We start from the raw sequence: 21,242 nt of genomic DNA on the forward strand, positions 1-21,242 counted from the left end.
TCCCAAACATCGTAGAAGCCCCTCCGGGACAACTGAAGTCATTCCCCAGGTCATTAAGGACGTTACTAAAAAATAATCCAAGAAAATTCGACCCGAATTCGTGGACCTAAAAAATCTGTGGTCTAGCACACACGAAAAACTAAAAAAAATTCCTAATTCATGCTGCGTCGACCTAAAATGCTCTTAAACGCGATAGAAGCTCTGCCGGGGCTACTGAAGTTGATCCCAGTTCATTACGAATGCTACTAAATAAGAATCAAAAAAAACTCGACCCGTACCTTCGACACCTAAATAATCCATAGGCTAACACACATGAAAAACTGGCAAAATCGCCTAAGTTCTTTTGCGTCGCCCCTAAAATATTCCTAAACACTATAAAAGCCCCATCGCGGCTACTGAAGTTGTTTTATGGATGCTACTAAAGGGGAATCCAAGAGAAAATTTGATCCGGACCCCCGGTAGCTAAAAAATCTGTGGGCTAACACACACGAAAAACTAGCAAAATCGCTTAATTTCTGTTGCGTCGGCCATAAATTGTTCCTAGACGCTGTAGAAGACTTGCCAAGGCTACTGAAGTCGTTCTCAGGTAGTTACAGACGCTACTAATAAAGAATCTAAGAAATTTTGACCCAGACCCCCAACACCTAAAAAATCTGTAGGCTAACACACACGAAAAACTAAAAAAATAGTCTATTCCTGATGCGTCGCCTCTAAGATGCTTCTAAATGGTGTATAAGCCCCGCTGAGGCTACTAGAATGCTCTTAAACGTCGTAGAAGCCCTGCATGACTGCTGGAGTCATTCTACAGGTCGTTACGGATGTTAATAATGAAGAATCCAAGAAAATTTGACACAGACCCCCACCACCTAATAAAATTTGTGGACTAACACACATGAAAAACTGGTAAGATCACCTAAATGTTGTTTTGTCGCCCCTAAAATGCCCTTAAATGCCATAGAAGCCCTGCCGGAGCTATTGGAGCCGTTTCATAGGTCGTTATAGACGCAACTAAAGTAGAATCCAAGAAAAATTTGATTCAAATCCCGGGACCTAAAATATTTGTGGGCTAACACACACGAAAAATGGCAAGATCGCCTAAATGTTGTTGTGTCGCCCCTAAAATGCCCTTAAATGCCATAGAAGTCCTGCCGGAGCTATTGGAGTCGTTCCATAGGTTGTTATAGATGCAACTAAAGTAGAATCCAAGAAAAATTTGATTCAAATTCTGGCACCTAAAAAATTTGTGGGCTAACAGACACAAAAAAACTGACACAATCGCCTAATTCCTATTGCATCGCCCCTAAAATGTTCCTAAACGTCGTAAAATCCTGTCGGGGCTACTGGAGTCATTCCCCAGGTCCTTACGGACGCTACTAAAGAAGAATTCAAGAAAAATTAATCCACACCCTCGGCACCCCAAAAATCTGTCGATAAATACACACGAAAAATTGGCAAAATCGCCTAATTTCTATTACGTCACCCCTAAAATGCATCTAAACACTATAGAATCCCCGTCGGAGCTACTAGATTTATTCTCCAAGTCGTTATAGGCACTACTAAAGAAGTATCCAAGAAAATTCTACCTGGACCCACTGCATCGTATCCAAATAGAGTAGAGAGAAATTTGGAGATATTTTCCAGCAACTGCTGATTAGAGAGGAAATCATGAGATTAAAAGAGGATCTATTTGAAAAATAACCTTCTACTGCTAATAGGGTAATTCTTCAGCAGACACAAGGTGAATATGAACTATACCTTCAGTACGAAGAGGAATTTTTGAGACAAAAGGCTAGTATTCAGGGGTTCTCAGAGGGAGACAAGAATGCCAAATTTTTTCACTTCCTTGTTAAGAGGAGAAGAAAGAAATTATCTATTAGCAGAATAATAAAAGTTGATGGGAATTGGGCTGAATTTGAGGAAGATATTGCTATTGAGGCACTCAGTTTTATCAAGATCAGTTTACTGAGACTGAAACTGACACTAAGCTCACTTTATTACATCATATTCATCCTCAGGTAACTACTGAAGAAAACATTTATTTAAAAAATATGTTTGATGCTGAAGAAATAAAGAGAGTTGTGTTTGAGCTTAATGGGGATAATGCTTATGGGCCTGATGGTTTCACAGGGCATTTCTATCAGTTCTGTTGAGATATTATTGGAGCTTATCTAGTTGGTATTGTACAGGCTTTCTTTCAGGATAACTCTTTACCCAAGTCCATCACTCATACTAATCTAGTTCTAATTCCTAAAAAGGCTCATATACAAACCTTTTTGCATTTAAGATCAATTAGTTTGAGTAACTTCATTAATAAAGTGATCTTCAAGACCTTACATGATAGACTAAAAGGTGTATTACCTAGACTAATTTCTCAAAATTAGTTAGGATTTGTGAAGGGAAGGAATAGCTCTGAAAATGTTCTTCTAGCTTAATAAATCATCACTGGCATTGGAAAGAGAGGTAAACCTGCTAATGTTGTAATTAAACAGGACATGGCCAAAGCATATGACAGAGTAAACTGGAGATTTTTGGTACAAGTGTTAGAACAAATGGGCTTTGATGTAAAAGTGGTGGATATGATTTGGAGAGTAGTAGCTAATAATTGGTACTCAATTCTCATCAATGGTCAGTCCCATGAATTTTTTCACCCTACAAGAGGGGTCAAACAGGGTGATCCCTTGTCCACTACTCTATTTATCCTAGCAGCTAAAGTACTATCCAGAGCTATGAATCATTTATTCTATAACCCTGATTTTAAAAGTTTTGAAATACCTAAGTGGAGTGAGAATTTAAATCATCTTGCTTATGCTGATGCCTTAGGTATGTTTAGGCTAGTTTGTGGTTTGATAACTGGACCGAGCTGGGTACTTTGTATGATATTATCCCTACCAACCAGAATTTTGATCCTACACTGGATGAGGTGAATCAACTCACTCTTAATGGTAGATGGAATAAGAATATGATGCTAGAATTGTTCAATAGTGAGGTATGTGACCATGTTCAGAAGGCTTTAGGGGATTATCAAGTGTCAGAAGAAAGAGACATAACATGGTGGATGCCTAACCCCAGAGGAAAATTTTATGTTGGATCTGCCTGGGAGATCCTTAGAAATAGAAACAATCCTCAAGAAGGTATAATGAACATTTGGGAAAAGAGGATACCTTTCAAAGTTTCCTTTCTAGTATGGAAAATCGGCAACAGAGAATTCCTATAGGGGAAGTCCTAATAAGAAACAAAATAATTGATTCTATGTTGTGTGGCTGTTGTGAGAATAATGCTCAAGAATCTTTTAATCACTTTTTTTGTCCTGATGCTAATTTCTTATGGATATGGTTTGCAGGAGCACCTGGTTTACAAGGCCCTTTTATTCAGCTAAGTCAAACCATATATAGGTGGTGGAATGAAGAATGTGTGACTAAACTAAGACCACTTTATAAGACAGTCCCTGCCTTCATTATGTGGCAACTATGTAGGGACCGACGTCTCTCCTCGACCTCCTCCACGCGGCTAGCTCGGGTTAGTTGAAGGTTCCTTGTGGTGAGTTTCCATGTTTCGGGAACAACCTCTTTTATATTCTAAGCTCATATTTTGTAAAACATTAAAACTTTTATGAAGACATTTCTTGACACTTATTTTTTAGGGTGAGCTAGGGACATGTCTTAGCCCCCCGCCATGTCTATTAGTAGAGGTATGTTGGGACATAAATGAAAAATGTTGTGAAGTTTCTAAGGCCTATTGTTACACGATATTTCTCTTAGTTTCGGTTCTCGTTTTATTTATTTACTAGTCCCAGTTCCCTTTTTATTTATTTACTTTCCGCTTGTTATTGTATGATATTACCAATGAAATGCTTAATGAATTCTAAGAGGCTTGGGTGAGGTACCTCCGAGTGTCTCATTCGCCGCGTCACGTCTAGGTCCTAGGCCCGGGTTGTGACACTTGTATGGCCCCTAAATACTACGAACATATCATGGATCGTGCCGAAGCCGCATGTATTTATCCCTCGGGCACCTACGTAGGGTGCCATAATGGTTTTCGAAAAAAATTCAACGAAAGACAATTCACCAAAAATATCATGGACTAAGACCACAAAAAATGGCAAAATCATCCAATTCTGCTTGTACGACCCCTAATGCTATTAACGTGTCGTGGACATGTCAAGGCTAAACATACTTATCCCCAAGTTCCTACAAAAGTTCCCATAATGGTTTCCGAGAAAAAATCTATCGAAAGTCAGTTCACCAAAAATATTCATGGACTAACACACACGAAAAAAGGCAAAATCACCCAATTCTGTTTGTATGGTCTCTAAATGCTATGAACGAATCATGGATCATGTCGAGGTAGCACGTACTAATCCCCCAGATACCTATGGAGGGTCCCATAATGGTTTTCGAATAAAATCTATTGAAAGCCAATTCACCAAATATATTCATGGTTAACAGACACAAAAAATGGCAAAATCGCCTAATTTCGCTTTTACGGCCCCTAAATGCTATGAAGGCGTGTGGATCGTGCTGAAGCTGCACGTACTAATCCCCTGAATACCTATGGAGGGTCCTACAATGGTTTTCAAGAAAAATCCACTGAAACCTAGTTCACCAAAAATTTTCATGGGCTAACACACATAAAAAGTTAGCAAAATCATCTAATTCAGCTTATGCATCCCCTAAATGCAACGTACCGTGGATCGTACCTAGGTCACACGTAATTATTCTCTGGGTGCTTGCGGAGGGTTCCATAATGATTTTCCAGAAAATTCCACCGAAAAACATTTCACAAAAAATATTCATTGACTAACACACATGAAAATATGGCAAAAATCGAATGATTCTGCTTGTTCGACCCCTAAGTGCTATGAACGCATTGTGGATCATGCCAAGGCCTCACATACTGATCCCCTAAGTACCAACGAAGGTTCCTTAATGGTTTTCAATAAAAATCAATCGGAACCCCATTCACCAAAAATATCAACGGCCTAACACATACGAAAAATTGTCAAAATCATCTAATTCCGCTTATGCGGCCCCTAAATGCTATGAACGCATCGTGGATTGTGTTAAGTCCGCATGTACAGATCCCCTAGATACCTACGGAGGGTCCTATAAAGGTTTCAGATAAAAATACATCGGAATCCAATTCACCAAAAATAGCCATGGGCTAAAACACACGAAAAATAGAAAAATTGCCTAATTCAGCTTGTGCGGCCGCTAAAAGCTATGAACGCATCCTGGATCATGTCGATTCTGCATGTACTGATCCCCCAGATACTTATGGAGGGTCCCATAATGGTTTTCTAGAAAAATTCACCGGAAGTCAATTCACCAAAAATATTCATGGGCTTACAAGCACGAAAAAATGGCGAAATCGCCTAATTCATCTTGTGCGTCCCTTTAATGCTATGAATGCGCCGTGGATCATGCCGGAGCAGCACGTACTAATCCTACGGGTACATACGGAGGCTCTCATAAAAGTTTTTGATAAAAATCTATCGAAACCCGGTTCACCAAAAATATTCATTGACTAACACACCCACAAAGTTGGCAAAATCATATAATTCGGCTTATGCATTCCCTAAATATTATGAACGTGTCGTGGATCGTGATGAGGACACACGTACTGATCCTCCAAGTACCTACTGAGGATACCATAATAGTTTCTGAGAAAAATCCATCGGAAGACAGTTCACAAAAAAATTCATGGGCTAACACATATGATAAAATGGCAAAATCGCTTAATTCCGCTTGTATTGACCATAAAAGCTATGAACGCCCCGTGGATCATGTCAAAACCATACGTTCTAATACCCAGGTACCTATGAAGGGTTCCATAATGGTTTTGAGAAAAATCCACCGAAAGTCAGTTCACCCAAAATATTAATGGATTAACACACACGAAAAAATGGCAAAATTATCTAATTCCGCTTGTGCGGCCCTGAAATGCTATGAACACACCGTGGATTATGCCGATGCCGTAGTAATGATCCCTCGGGTATCTACGGAGGTTAAAATAATGGTTTAAAGGAAAAATTCACCGAAAGCCAGTTCACTAAAAATATCCATGGGCTAACATACACAAAAAATGACAAAATCGCCTAATACCGCTTGTGTGACCCCTAAATGCTATGAATGCGTCGTGGATCGTACCGAAGCTGCACGCACCGTGGATCGTGGGCTAAAATCACCTAATTCCGCTTGTGCGGACCCTCTATGCTATGAACGCATCGTGGATCGTGCTGAGGACGCACGTACTGATCCTCCGAATACCTACGGAGGTTCCCATAATGGTTTCCGAGATAAATCTATTGAAAGTCAGTTCACCAAAAATATCCATGGGCTAACACAAACGAAAAAATGGTAAAATTGCCTAATTCAGCTTGTGAGACCCCTAAATGCTATGAAAGCGTCGTGGATCATGCCAAGATCGCATGTACCGATCTTCCGGATACCTACGGAGGGTCCCATAACGATTTTTGAAAAAAATTCACCGAATGCCAATTCAACAAAATTATCCATGAACTAACACACATAAAAAAAGAAAGGCAAAATCACATAATTCCACTAATGTTTTCCTCCATGAGTTAGATTTCTTATTCAAATAGTGAATTCCCAATGCCTTTCTTATGCTATTTTTCCATTGTTTCTTCTTGCCATATTTTAATTTATGTGGAACCCAAAAAAATCATAATGCATTGGTAGGAAAAGAGAAAAAAAAACTTTGGTTATATTAATGAAATCAGATATTTTATTTTATTTTAATTTGTTATCTTTAAGTGAGTTTCCTTTTTTTAATTGAGTAATAAGTATTAAATAAAAGAATCCTTAGATTCTCTAAATATATTTTTCTTATAAAAAATATTTATGTAGGATGGAAACAATGTTAAGAAAAATGGCCTAGGAAGGTAAAACAATAAATAACTATCCATTTTTTTATCCATTATTGAATATTTTATTATTTTTAGAACTCATTTCTTGAATATATAAATATATGATAACTACATTGACTTAGGAAATTATTACATTGAGTGAACAAGTAGAGGTAAGTTGATTTTATGTTCAATTCATTAATAATCTAATATTTTATGCTGAATTAACACAAGTTCTCAAACTTTTTCTAATTAATCATTCAGAAAATTATACAAATAACTCACATATCAAGAAATGAATCTAAATTCTTTTAACAAAAAAAAGAATCCAAGTTCATTCAAAATGTCAAGGCATGTTTGTTTTTGCTTGGTTCTGATACGTTTTGTAGTACGAATTTTGTTGTTTGGATATAAAATTTGTTTAGCCGCTAATTTATTTAACTAGTGTTATGCTTGAATATTTATGTATCCAATGCAGTAACTAATAATGCTACTGATACCTACCAAATTGATATCATTTTGGACGAACAAAATCAAAACATTTGAAGGTGAAATTAATGTATTGTCTCACTTTTTTTTTTAATCTGTACATAGACTTGAAATTTGTCTTATAAGTGAATATTTAATCTCATTTTAGCCTTTTTCCATATTGTTACAAACATACAATTCATGAGGAGCTAAAAAAAATATAGAGAAAATTTATTACTCGTGTCTTAATTACCCCTATAAATAACATATTTAAATAGAAAGTTAACATACTCATTGTTCAAGAATCTATAGAATCAGCTGTTAGCAAGATCTATTTCCAAAGTTTACTAGACGGTTGCTTGTAATATAATTATCTCTTAGGTGACATGATAACATAAAAAAATCTTTTACACTGTTAACATGTAATTAATGTCTGATTTAATTTTTCAGGTGTATACATTAGGCAATGTAGAAAATATTCTACTAAACCATATGCACAAGACCATGAAATTTGGACTCGTGTTAGTCATGTTAATGATGATTAATTTGGCTATCTCTATAGCTACTTTTGTGATATTAACAATAAGAGAAGCAAGAAGAGTAATTTCTTTGTCTTATGAACTTATAAAGCAAAAAGAAGCAACTCAACAAGAAGAGATGAAAAGTATGAACAAAAGCGATGCATTTGTTCAAGCTAATCATGATCTTAGAGTTGCTCTTGCTTCAATAAGTGGTTTAATCGCACTCTGTCTTTGTATTCATGAGGCTTCACCAGAATCTGAATTGGTGAATTATTTGAATATAATGGACTCTTGCATGAACGATCTTTTAGGTAAATATTTTATCTTAGTTCTCGATTTAACTTATATACTCTGGCAGTTTAAGAAAAATGTTTATAGTAGTAAAGTATGAAATGTTTCATAAATGATGTTTCTTTTTTTTTTCCCTCCTCAGCCTTATTGAATTCGATTCTTGATCAAAGCAAGATTGAAGAAAGGAAGAAACATCTGAAAGAAGAAGAATTAAACATGAAAGAGCTACTAGAACACGTCGTTAACATGAATTACCCCAATGGGACAATGAAGAATATCGACGTGTTACTAGACCCATGTAATGGTTCTGTTTCAAGATTTGCTCGTGTGAAAGGAGATAGGGGAGAACTAAGACGGATACTGAATAATTTGTTGCATAATGCTATCAAGTTTACCTCAGAGGGACAAATAGTTCTTCGAGCTTGGGCTCGAAAACCTGGCTTTGACAAGTACTAGTTGGTTGTCCTTCTTACACTTATGGAAGGGTGAATCTTCTGCAGAAGTGCAAGTACTTAATAGAGTTCAGCCAGATCCCAACTGCATGGAATTCATATTCGAGGTGTAGGATACGGGGAAAGGAATTCCAAAAGAGAAACAGAAATCAGTATTTGAGAGTTTTGTTCAAGTAGATGGATAAGAAACAGGCACTGGCTTAGGCCTTGGAATTACTCAGTCGTTGGTACGTATACCTTTTACTATACTCTATGTACAATAGTGAATTCAGAATTTAGAGTCAGTGTATTACACGCTACGTCTAGTCTAGATCCTTAACTGTACTCTACATGTGCATTATTATACACAGTTCCTTCATATCTCATGTTCCTTTCCTATTTACGTTCATTTATCAGGTACGTTTAATGGGAGGCAAGATAGGAATCGTGGACAAGCAAATGGGTGAAAGGGGAACGTGCTTCAGATTTAACGTTTTCCTGATAGCGGGTGATCAGCCTCAAGATCAAGAACATCAAGCAAGAGAAGAAGATTTGGAGTCTCAATTAGGAGGAGGTGGTGGTTCAATATCAAGTAGTCGTAGGTAGGCTTAATTAAACCAGAAACATCCAATGTCATTCTTTTCATTAAGGAGGAAGAAAGAAGTTGAGTTCTTCATAGTTTCATGATGAACATACTAGGCTTAAAGGTACATGCTGTGAATCAACATGACCAGTACTTTTCTCATACTCTCAAGAAGGTGAATCAACACGAGCAGTTTTCTGATACTCTCAAGAAGGTGAGTCCACACGAAGTTTTCTCAAACTCTCAAGAAGGTGAAAGGGAATATAATAAACTTTCCATCAAACAACTCCTTCTCCTCATCCTCAAGAAGATCACTGGAAATTCCTTTCAGTGCTCTATACGTAACAGATATCGATGATTGTCTTGATATCTCATCATCTCAAAAGAGAGGCAGAGGACTTGATTCAAGGAGGGCACTTATAAGTTTCATCTTGATCATAATTGACGCGAGTGATGGACCAATAGAAGAAATAAGTAGAGCTATGGCTGAATTTAGAAAGGACTTTCCCAAGAATGTCTCCCTTCGAGTTGTTTGGCTCGATAAACCAGGAGTAGATGAGGATAAGCTACCTTCAACAGACATAGTCATAGCAAAACCACTCCATGGTTCTAATTTATATCGTTCTCTCGGAGATGTACCAGAGTTTAGAGATAAAATTTTACCAATCATCACACAAGAAATGAAGGAAGAAACAATTCAGCAACCTCTAATGAGATCCAAAAGTCCACAGAAGGATGTTTTTGTTGAAAACTTACCTTTAATAGGAAAGAAAATCTTGTTGGTTGAGGATGATCCGACGTCACTTATGATTTCCAAAAAAAGGGTTTCTGAGCTTGGTGCAACCACTTACACATGTACAAATGGTCAAGAATCTGTAGATGAAGTTTGCAATGGCCTTGGTGATCAACGCGAAATAGGACCATCCACTCCTTCACCACCATTTGATTATATTCTGATAGATTGTGAGGTAAGTAAGATGTGATTCATGTTCATTCTTCTTGTTGAAAACTATGTTGCTCAGAGCACGACACTTTTGGAGGATCCGAGAAACATAAGTTTGAAACGATACTGTTCATAATTGGAAGTCCAATTATTAGAATCTACTCAACTCCTTTAACATGTTAACTACACCGATAGTATTACATTGTCAGTATATATAATTTAATTATATCGTTGTTTGTTTTGTTTTGTGGCAGATGCCAGAGATGGATGGATTTGCAGCAACAATATGCATTAGGCAAGTAGAGGCGCGATATGGAATTCGAATTCCCATCATAGCTTTAACATCACATACAGATGAGGAATTGATGGACAAGATTTTTCAAGCTGAAATGGATTCTTACTAAAACCCTCAAGTCTGATTTGCTTCTGAAAGCCATAGATAATATAGAGAATAGAAAGGTTTAAGCCATTTGTTCTCATAGTTTTTCTGAAGTTGTGTCTTGTTTTTACTCCTATGTAAACATTGTTGTGATGTGTTCAACATGAAATGCATACACAGAGTTTTACTTTGAAATACATTAATATCAACTTTGATATGTTTTATTGAAATTTAGCATAATGTATCCTCGGATCTTGGAGCAACCGTAAAGTTGACTCCCTTGACATATAGGTCACAGGCACGAGCTGTGGAATCAGTAAAGTTGTCGTCACTAGCTGAAAATAATTTCTTGGTTTTTTCGACTTTTTTTCTTCTCATACATTTTAGTCAGTATGTGCACTAGTACTAGTCCAAATACTACTACTTGGGACGATTGTAACATCATTCAATTTATATTATTCTATGAATTTTCATTATTCTTAATGCATTTAACTACTTGAGATTTAATATAAATGTTCTTGTAATCAAAATAGCATTTCAATCAATATTTTTAATATACTATCCATTATCATTAATATAATACATAAATGAATATAAACAGAAGGGAAAACTGAAAAAGAGGATTAACAGGGAACATAGAAAGAGTATGGATTTGAAATCCAAATATGTATTAACTAGGGAAAATTTACAAGGAAGTATCTCCCAACAAGGGCAAACAACCTACTAAAACTACATCTCTATTCCCCCACATATCAATTAGGGAGGGGGGAAATCAAATAGAGAGGTCAAGCCATATGAATAATAGAAAGCCCACAAGGCGTTGGTCCAAGGGTAAGAGCGTAGCGAGTGATGTGTGGGTGCAGCCACTGATGAAAGCCTGGTCTGTAAGTGGACAATGATAGATGAACAAGACTATTATCCACCGAGTTTCAAACCATGCGCCAGCCACTAGTCCTTGGGGATTTCTCGGTTATAAAAAGGAAAAGAAAACTAGCAAAAACTTACAAGCAAACATTTAATTCCTAGTTCTTATATGCCAACCCTTGATTCCTCCCTAGAATTTTGGGAAAACAAACCTATATGATCAACATGATGTGAATCGCTGTGGGGCATGAAGTTGAGTTAGGACCAAAATGGAAAAAGGAAAACTCATGTACAAATGGTAATTGCATGTCTCAGTGTGCTAAATCCACACTTGCAGTGCCGATGCTTGCCTTGTCGACTGTGCGTACATTGTACAGCTCATAAACTCTTGCACGGTTCTCCGCCCACCATTTTTCTGCTTGTTTCTCGCTAAACCGCTTCCGACTGCAAGTTTTGACATAGATTAGCCTTGATTACATTCAAAAACAATGATCATATGATTTCATTGTATAATTATTGTGTAGTGAAGTTTCGGCAATCTTAACAAGTAAAAAGAGGTCTATAGCACCAACAGCATATAAGCAAAAATTTAATTGGCGACTCCGGGATAACTGCAGATATAAAAGCAATGAAGAGAATCTTGTTCACATGCTTAAATGTGTTTTCCTTCAATGTAAACATAGGAGACAAAGAGAAGTAGGCAGGTTATAGTCAGCAGCCACAGATTAATAACAGGAGATTTGCATCGACTGTTTACCTGAAGCGAACCCTTTTAAGATCTTTGACGCCTCCAGGTAAGGAGGTAAGAGTAATATATACACCTGGCTCATCTTGCTCAACCCATTCATTCTCGCCACGAGAATCACATTCTTTAGCTCTACCCCCATTTTTCGTTGTCGCCTCTGGATTTCCTTGTCTATTGTGAACAGCACTGCGATTACTGGCATTGCTTGATCCATTAGAAAGCAACTGGCTGTTAGACACACTTGACTCCAGTTCTTGAAAAGTAAGTTGACTGTGAACTTGGTCAATACGGCCATTAGGTATATCACTGGAAGTAATATTGGATTCGGAGGAAACTGATTTAGGAGATTTGATGTTTCGGCCAGGACCTACTGGCAGCCTTTCAGCCATTTCCTTCAGCTATAAAAAGTAAGGACCACAGAACATGATATCAGGCCGAGAAGCTAACGAAACTGAAACAAAGAGAAGCACAATTTTTTTCCTACATATGCACAACATAAAAGTCTAATGCTAAAAATGACTCTAACATACCTGAGAAGTAAGTGACTTGATCACTTCTTTTGCTGCTTTGCATTTGGCTGTCTCCTCCCCCGCAATTGATATTGCCTCCTTCAGCTGCTTACTAGTTCTTTCCAGTTCTACCTCTTGAAGTTGAGCCTTGCGTGTAAGAGTTTCCACCTATGATAAAGATAGTCAAGCAGTTTGGACACAGCAGTATTAAAAGTTGGCACAAATGTTAAAATCACACACAAGCTTCTATATCGGTTTTCCATCCACTAACTAGATAAATGCAGCTTAATATTTTTCACAAAACCAGAGACACTTTGGTACTTTTTATTTTTGACAGGCCAAATCAGCACCTCATTGCAAAGTTTGAGATACACATCGGAAACAAGTATAAGAACATGTAGAAAGGTGAAGAAACTGCATCAAAAGGAGATGGCTGCATAATAGATAGATAGCTTACCTGTGCTCTTAATTTAGCAACCTCTTGACTAAGACTTTCATTTGTCCTTTTAGCATCATCCACAACAATCCTTGGAGATGTAAGCCCACCCAGTGTTGGAGTTGGTGTAGTAGAACGAGGTGGACTGGGCCGCCTAGATGTTGGTGATGTTGCTCGAGAAACAATCCTTGAACCGGGAACTGAAGCAGAGAAGAACTTCTTGGACGAGGCAAACACTTGATTAGAAGATTTGGAATTATTCAGAGCTCCCAATTGTGAGTTACTACTTGGAATAGGTGACACACGACTGCTGTTGAATTCAAACTTTTTCTTCTGTTTGGAAGAGCGGGTTTCAACTTGTTTGAAGGATTCCATCGAAGAAAATCTAGTAAGATGAGATCGAGACCTTATATCCAACTTAGTACTTTTGTCTATGACATCAGTTAACCCCTGGTTCAGGCTTCCTCTTCGACTCATGGAAGCCTCAGACGAAGCATCGGTTTCAATAACCTTTTTCAATTTATTACAACAATTATCACAGACACGATAAGGTTTATTAGGATTTGGTGCCATTGATGTCCTCAGTGATTTCTTGCTGCTACATGAATGACAAAAGACAAGACCGCAGTTATAACAGTTGTGGCGCTTTCTTTTAAAATTAAAAGGAAGACGGCAGCCAGAACACATGGATTGGTCAACACCTGAAGCCCATTTATGAAGGCAAATAGCTGCCGTAAAATTAGTACCACAAGCAATACTTTTGACTTGCTTGTCTTTTAAAGCTTCCACTAAGGTGGGAGAATTTCTGTCATCAGTATTACCATGACCCAATCTTCCATTTGCACCCTTTCCCCATGTGTAAACTTCAGTTCGGGAAGTCAGTACAGCAACATGGTAAGCACCACATGCTATCTCCTCCACAAAGCTCTTTGAAAGTTTTCCTTCAACAAGACAAGGAAGCTTCCCATCAGCTTGAGGATGACCTAATTGACCATATACAGGACTTCCCATTGTATATACATGACCTAAAGTGGTTAGAGCAACTGTCAAGCTATGTCCACAAGTAACCTGGCAAAAGTTGGGTTCAACAAGAGCTGCAACACAAGTAGGAACAAGTTTTGACTCCTTGTCACCGTGCCCAAGGCGACCTTTATCCCCATCTCCCCAAGTAAAAAGTTTCCCTGAAGAACAATTGCTTGAACTAGAGTTCCCCACCATGACTTCAACAACTGCAGCAGTATGCCAAACCCCACAAGCTGCTCGAACAGTTCGAAGCCCCTTCAGAGATTCCACTTCCCTAGGTTTCGAAATACTCTTTCTATCTCCATGACCAAGAACTCCAAAAGTTCCATCCCCAAAAGTAAATAATTGGCCAGCAGAGGTCACCACAGCGGTATGCCAGGGCCCACAGGAGATATAAGAAACATGTATGCCCTCTAAGGGTCCATTTACTCTTTTGGGGACCCAATGACTAACTTCATTCCCATGCCCAAGAAGACCAAAATCGCCGGCACCCCATGTGTACAATTCACCAGAAAGTGTTACAGCACAGGAATGATTTTCACCACAAGCAACAAGCTCAATGTTTGTATGGCTGAGGGAATCTATAAGCTTTGGATGCAAAACATCAGAATCGACACCATGCCCAAGCCTGCCTCCTGACTCCTCACCCCAAGAGAACATCTCACCCTGCTTTGTTACTAGTGCTGCGTGTTTTCCACTGCAAGCTAAGTTTTGGACATCCAGTACAACTGCAGACTCTAAAGCTTTGGGCAATAAAGAATCTACTTTGACACCATTACAACTGTCAATCCTATGAGGTCCACCACCCAGGACACCATCACCAGTTCCTTCCCCCCACATGAAAACATCTCCTAATGCATCACCATCATCATGACCAGAACCTTGACTTGATGAGCTAACAGCACTTGAAAGGCTTACTCTAATGTTATCCATACCCATTGCCTTCATCTGACCATGTATGTCATTTGAACCTCCGGAAGATAAGGAATGAATAGAAGCAGCAGCAGAATCTGAAGGGAAAAATCCCTTGGGAGGTACAGCATATAGAATAACATCAGAAAAGGCCTTATTTACAGCATTTTTAGGTGGGCTTCCATATGGACTATGAAGGCGAAGTTGGTCACCACCATCCTGATGGAAATACAGGATGTCATTCAACTTAGAGCAAAATGAAATAATATAATTTCAACCTGAATATTAACAAACATAAAGTCTCATCTGCATATGCATGCTTAGGCGTGTGGAATGGATGTACCTTCTGTGAACCATCACCACTACCAAAAGGAGAATGCAGAGGAGAGCTTCTCCGCGTATATGTTCTGGGACTAGTGGCACCAGAAGGAATTCCATCACTCCTTGAGTCTGTTCTCCACTTTTGCTGGTGCCCACGTGAAATTAAAGCCTTCAAGCCACTAAACCATACCTCTGCTTCCTCTTTATCTTTGCATATCTAAGACATAAGATTTAAGATCAAGGTGAGAGAGTTAGTTGCTGTGACCAATTTCAAATAACAATGCGATAAGGCAGAATTGCATGAACTACATACAAACTTCCCCTCTAAAATGGATACAGCTATTACTAATGAAACTCTTACCAAATCCAGTGATCTATCATTATATATGAGAGAAAAAGATTGGTACTCCTTCTCAGGTCGTGGGTGCCTTTGAAATATTGGCTGCAAAAGAGCAGAAGCAATGCTTATTAATCAGATACACCACTAACACTTCATATAGGTTGTTACACTAGACCTAAAAAAACATGTCCAATAAGAACTAGAAATTTGCTAAATAAAAGAGAGAAAGACGTTGACGCAAAATTCACATCATCAAAGTATGTACCTATGTGAACAAGCCAAAAGCAATCATTAATCAACTATAAGTCGAACAAAATCAAACCAACAACAGCTAGTATAGCATGGCCTTTAACCGATAGTTTTCACACGACCACTTAGTTTCAACATGAAAACAAAGCATGCAAATTCAGCAATGCTTCCTCAGAATGAGGTATGTAACATTTGAAAAGAAATCAAGAGTAAAACTTTTGTATAGGTTTTTGGTGGAACATGCAAGATGTGAAGGATGAAGACGGCATGCTAGAGTTCATTAGTCCTTTACAGGTTTATTGATCTTCCACATGGGAGCCTTTCTGTTTGTTTTTGTATAGGAGGCTCCCACATTTATGCATCTGCAAGCATCATCTAAGTACTTTCCTTTAGTATAAATAAAATATATATTTACCAGTTCAAAGGAAAAAAGTATGTACGTGTAACCCATGTTTACTCTTATTGAGGAGCATATGCGGATATACAAATGGAAGAGACAGAAATGAAGACAAAAAGATTATCATGCATTTTGTTGATTAACCGTGACATAAAGCAAAAATTCCTTTAGCAGAAGATGGTTGATCCCTACCCATACTCCAATTTCTTTTGAGACACATTTGTGGACGTTGATGACATGGTTCATAATAGTTCAAGAACATTGATTAAAATTCTGTATCAAATTTAACATTTAGGTTGCTTATCTGGCTAGATCTCACTCATTCAATGCAAGTTGGTTTACAGTTCTCTCCAAGGAACTCTTAGTCTATTACCTTCTTTCTTTGTGTTCACTAATGAACAGAGAGTAGGGATTGCTTGTACCAAGCAACAGAAAACCTTAAACATTCACTGAAACAAAAGCTCATGGGCCAAGAAAGATGCAAGCTAATTACTGAACTATGATGACTTATAAATCCATTTGTCATAGACTTTGGTTAACATCTGAAAGCCAGTAATACCCATATATTTAACCACATAAATTGCTGATGAAATGAGTGAGCTTAGAATAAGTCATCTGACCTTTCACCATATAAGTTCTTCCATCTCCATTTTTTTTTAAAGAAAAAACATGGAAATATAGAAAGAAGGATAAATTTGTAGAATAGAATCAAATAAAAACATGTCAAAAAGTTTGACGGAGATTAGCTATCTTCAGCAGAGAAAACTTACGGTGCGTTGTCCGGATATTATTCTTGACACGTGACTTAGCTTAAGGTGTTTCTCCTCTTTACCTGAAAACCATATCAGAGCAGACTCATCCTGAAAACATAATGACAAACTTCTTCTTTAGACTCCGAGCATTACCTTTAATTAAAACTAAGTTCCAAGAAGCACAGTAGTTATGTTAGCTGCGATACAATGAAGCAATACACGGAGATTTTTGCAGTAAGTTCCTACCTCAAGAACGAAAGGTATATTGAGATAATTGATATCTATCAGCGAGCTTGAGACTATTTTACATCAGTAACAGTTTATTTATAAGCAAAAGTCATCAACACTGACAAATAAGGAAATGGCCATTCTCAAAGGCTTTAGGTTTAAACTCCAGAAAGTTAGAGACATGGGCTCAAATGTTGGCATTATTTAGGACAAGGAAACAAAGAAAAAAATACCTGGGATGAAGTTTACGTGTGTATTCTAACAGCAGTCAAAAACACTACTTCACAATGGTTATATGATAACAGGAATTATGAACAAAGAACCTTGACATGGATACCTTTGATGAACAAAGAACCTCTGTCCCAATGGTTAAGGCAAGCATTTGGAAGAGACCTCAGACTTCCGATTTTTGGTGAACTCTAATTTTCTTACTAATTATCATGAGACAGAGTGACTATTTTTGCTTCTTTTTAGCGTATGGAAGTTGGCTACCATTTATCACTTTCAAATTGGCACAGAGATTGAAGGACTTTGATTCCTTATGTTTACTTTTCAAGCTTCACAATAGACATTCTCCTTGTATTATTTACATCATCTAAAGGATACTACTTCAACTTGAGATACACGCATGCAAAAACTGAAGACAGAGTAACAAAGAAATTACAAGCATGATATTAAATCTATTACTTTTTTGACAAGTATACCCATAATAGTAAATATTACCAATCACTAATCAGAACTTAGAAAAGCGTTGAGGATGAAATATCTACACCCCGGACACACAAAATTGAAGGTAGGCAAAAACACAAAGCAAAGTCATGGTGAGCCTACAGTCCAACTTTAGAGGATGCCAATGTCCACCTATTACGTGCTTCCTCGCAACCAGTGCTACGTCCTGAAACTCTCGACATGGAGAACTCTCTCGATCTCTTGAATATATGATAGGGGTTCTTGTAACAACGTCCAGTCATCTAGATGTGGGGTCTCACCAAGCAAATCTTAGTGCAGCCAACTGTGGTATAGTTGGATCTACATGGACGCGCATCTCACACTCACACAGCTAATATGACTACAGAGTTGGGATGCATAGAATCTAATACAAGACTTCAATGCTAAGAAAGGCAAGAGCCAAATGTAAGAAAAAATAACAAAAAAGGAATAAAGTGAAGCTTACATTTGCCAGACGAAAGGGACAAAACTTTGGTTTTCCCCTTCTTCCATACTTCAGCAAACATGCCCCCTTTTTTAGAGCAGTTATTGCCTGAGATAAATCAAATAAAAGGAACATGAAGCTAATAGGACATTTAACTCTGCTACATATGCAAAGAGAGACTGACTAATATTAAAAAGCTCGCAAACAATTAAGACTTCTGAATTAGGAAAGGAAGTAAATACAACAAGACAGACTTTTTAAAGTAAGGTGCATTAGTAACAAAATCAGTTTTTAACATTAAAAATCTCATAGATTATATGGTAAGAATTTCTACTAAGTCTGAATCTAAAGTCTCCTTTTACCAAAACTGTATGTGTAAACTAATTATTAAAATCGAAGTCTTTGTTTTGGTGTAGCACAAATTCAGCTTTGGAAAATTACAAAATCTGAAGGAGACAAATTCTATAAAATAAATACTTGTTCACATAACATCTTTCATTCACTAAGATTTCTATTCAACCATATTTCTTCTACAAAAGAGTAAAGCATTACTGAAAACAAATCTTCTAAATCCAACAACTTCTTTAAACGTGCATATCTAGCTTAATACAGATAACCAATATGACAGAAATGCATCAACAACATACCCTGTCTAATCCCACAGTGGGGTCTAGAGCAGGTAGGGTGTACGCACACCTCAGTGTTGTTAAAAGCAAAAAGCGCAAAAAAGCTCTAAGGTCTGTTGGGGCATTAAGTGCAAAGTGCAAACAAAGCATGGGCTTTAATGGAAAAAGGTGCAAATAAAGCACGGGCTTTAATGTGTTTGGCGAAGCGCTCAACAAGTTTTGGGCCTAAAATATCAATGTTTAATACGAAAAACTAAAATATCAATTGTTTTATATGTTTGGCGCTCAACAAGTTTTGAGCCTCGCTTTAGGCTTAAGCGCCCCTTTAACAACACTGCTCGGGGTAGACCCAATGAAATGCATGTTCAACAAATAATTTAGTGATTATCATTCACAATATTACATTGTTAAAATGATGATAACAGTTAGAAGAATGAGACAGTAAATTTTTACCTGTTCAATATCCCTTTCAACTAATCCACTAGCTCTGTTGACATCTGAATTCATTCTACCAGTGATAAACATCAAGAAATGACAACCCCAAAACTATCCCTAACACTAAACCCCAAACTCTAAAAACCCCATTTTCAGCTCCAATTCCTCCCATTCATTCATCAAATTCACCAATTCTTTCAGTTCCAAAACTCAATCCTCCCAATACCGATCAGTAGATAGAGATGGCCTTTAGCAAGAGGCTCAACCGATAGTCCAAAGGTTCTAGACCCAGAGAATCATCCCAAACAGTACCCCCAAATTCACCAATTCTTCAAATAGTGAAGAACCCAATTTCTTAATAAAGAACTGAACTGCAGTAATTGCAACGCCTTTTGGGGATTTGTAGTAACAGTTCATTAAATGCAGGAAACCCCACAAGGAAAAAGCTTGTAAACCGAAAATTGGGTTTATGGGTGTGGTAAATTTCACTAAGAAAAACGGAAAAGAAAGACACCCATATAGCTGAAACAACTAATTCTGCTCCTTTTTGGGTGTCTTTAGTTCAATTTTCAGAAGAAATAGCTTGTAAACCGAAAATGGGTTTATGGGTATGGCAAATTTCACTCAGAAAAACAATGAAGAAAGAAACCCATATAGCTGAAACAACAAACTCTGCTCCTTTTGTTCACTTTTCAGAAGAAAATGGATGGGACTACTAGTGACAATGAGAGTTAAAAGCTTCACTGTTTTTGATGTTTGAGAGATAAAGAGAGAAGGGATTTTAGAGAGAGAGAATGGCAGAGAGATCAGAAGTAGAATCTAAGCTATTGGAGGGAATCCATTGATCTAATTTTTCCAATTGAAGGAAGAAGCAAACACAGTGTTGTTGCAGATGAGAGAGAAAGGAAAGGTACTGAAGAGAGAGAGAAAAAGAAAAAGAGTTAAGTAGAAAAATTAAATTAAGCATTTTCCATTTGTTAAATTATACCCTATTTTCGAGAATTTATCGAAAATAATTTTTATGTATCTCAAGTTAAGCTTCTCGAACTTCATTCGTGTGATTATACTAAATATACTATTGGTGTTGTTAAAACAGTCTCTCTACCTATCAAGTTAGCTCCCCAAACCTCACTCATGTGATTATTACAAGTATGTTGTTATTGTTATTATTGCTATTAAATTATACTCATCGATAATCTGTCGAAAATAGTTTCTATACCTCCCAATATAACTCTTTAGATTTCACTCGTGTGATTATACTGAGGATGTTTTTGTTATTGTTGTTAAAACTGTTTTTTTACCTCTCGAGTTAGCTCTTCGAATCTCACTCATGTGATTACATTGAATATGTTGTTGTTGTTGTTGTTAAATTATACTCATCAAGAATCTGTCAAAAAATAATTCTATACCTCTCAAGTTAGCTCCTCGAACTTCATTCGTGTGACTACACTGAGTATGTTATTGGTGGTGTTGTTAAAACAGTCTCTCTACCTTTCAAGTTAGCTCCCCGAACTTCACTCGTGTGATTATGTTAGATATGTTATTGTTGCTAATGATTATAACGCCTTTTTTTTTAATTCATGTGACACCTACCTTTGTTTTTTCTTTTAAGTTTTGTGTCTAGTCAAACATCTTCACGTAAATAAAATATAAAGAGTACAAATTTTGACAAATATTTTAAGATGTATTATATATATATGAGTAAAATTGTAACTTATACTATATTTTTCGTAGAAATTATGAATATTTAAATTTTTATTTTTATTAATCT

At 37.2% G+C, this 21,242-nt stretch overlaps 1 protein-coding gene and 1 pseudogene across 1 annotated transcript; one reads left to right on the forward strand and one right to left on the reverse strand.

The window, feature by feature from the left end:
* The first annotated feature begins 2,492 nt into the window (after positions 1 to 2,492).
* On the forward strand, positions 2,493 to 10,512 carry LOC129895540 (histidine kinase CKI1-like; annotated as a pseudogene).
* Positions 10,513 to 11,130: 618 nt separating this feature from the next.
* LOC129883991 (PH, RCC1 and FYVE domains-containing protein 1-like) lies at positions 11,131 to 20,392 on the reverse strand. The gene is made up of 9 exons (XM_055958384.1): positions 19,490 to 20,392; positions 18,432 to 18,518; positions 17,048 to 17,137; positions 15,653 to 15,733; positions 15,314 to 15,508; positions 13,057 to 15,189; positions 12,621 to 12,767; positions 12,103 to 12,488; positions 11,131 to 11,789 (listed from the first exon to the last, which is right to left on the reverse strand). Exons 1-9 carry the CDS (start codon positions 19,559 to 19,561, stop codon positions 11,657 to 11,659), a joined length of 3,324 nt encoding a protein of 1,107 aa, XP_055814359.1. The 5' UTR covers positions 19,562 to 20,392; the 3' UTR covers positions 11,131 to 11,656.
* Between the last annotated feature and the right edge of the window lie 850 nt (positions 20,393 to 21,242).

Source organism: Solanum dulcamara, chromosome 1 (assembly GCF_947179165.1).
Source record: "Solanum dulcamara chromosome 1, daSolDulc1.2, whole genome shotgun sequence".
Taxonomy (NCBI): domain Eukaryota; kingdom Viridiplantae; phylum Streptophyta; class Magnoliopsida; order Solanales; family Solanaceae; genus Solanum; species Solanum dulcamara.

What these genes read in the sequence shown, in the direction of transcription:
- LOC129883991 (XM_055958384.1), bottom strand. Translation starts at nt 19,561, where the DNA reads ATGTTTATCACTGGTAGAATGAATTCAGATGTCAACAGAGCTAGTGGA. An exon ending in TCAAGTCACTTACTTCTCAG is followed by an intron (nt 12,489 to 12,620) that starts GTATGTTAGAGT and finishes TACTTTTTATAG; the next exon opens with CTGAAGGAAATGGCTGAAAG. An exon ending in CTTAAAAGGGTTCGCTTCAG is followed by an intron (nt 11,790 to 12,102) that starts GTAAACAGTCGA and finishes CAAAACTTGCAG; the next exon opens with TCGGAAGCGGTTTAGCGAGA.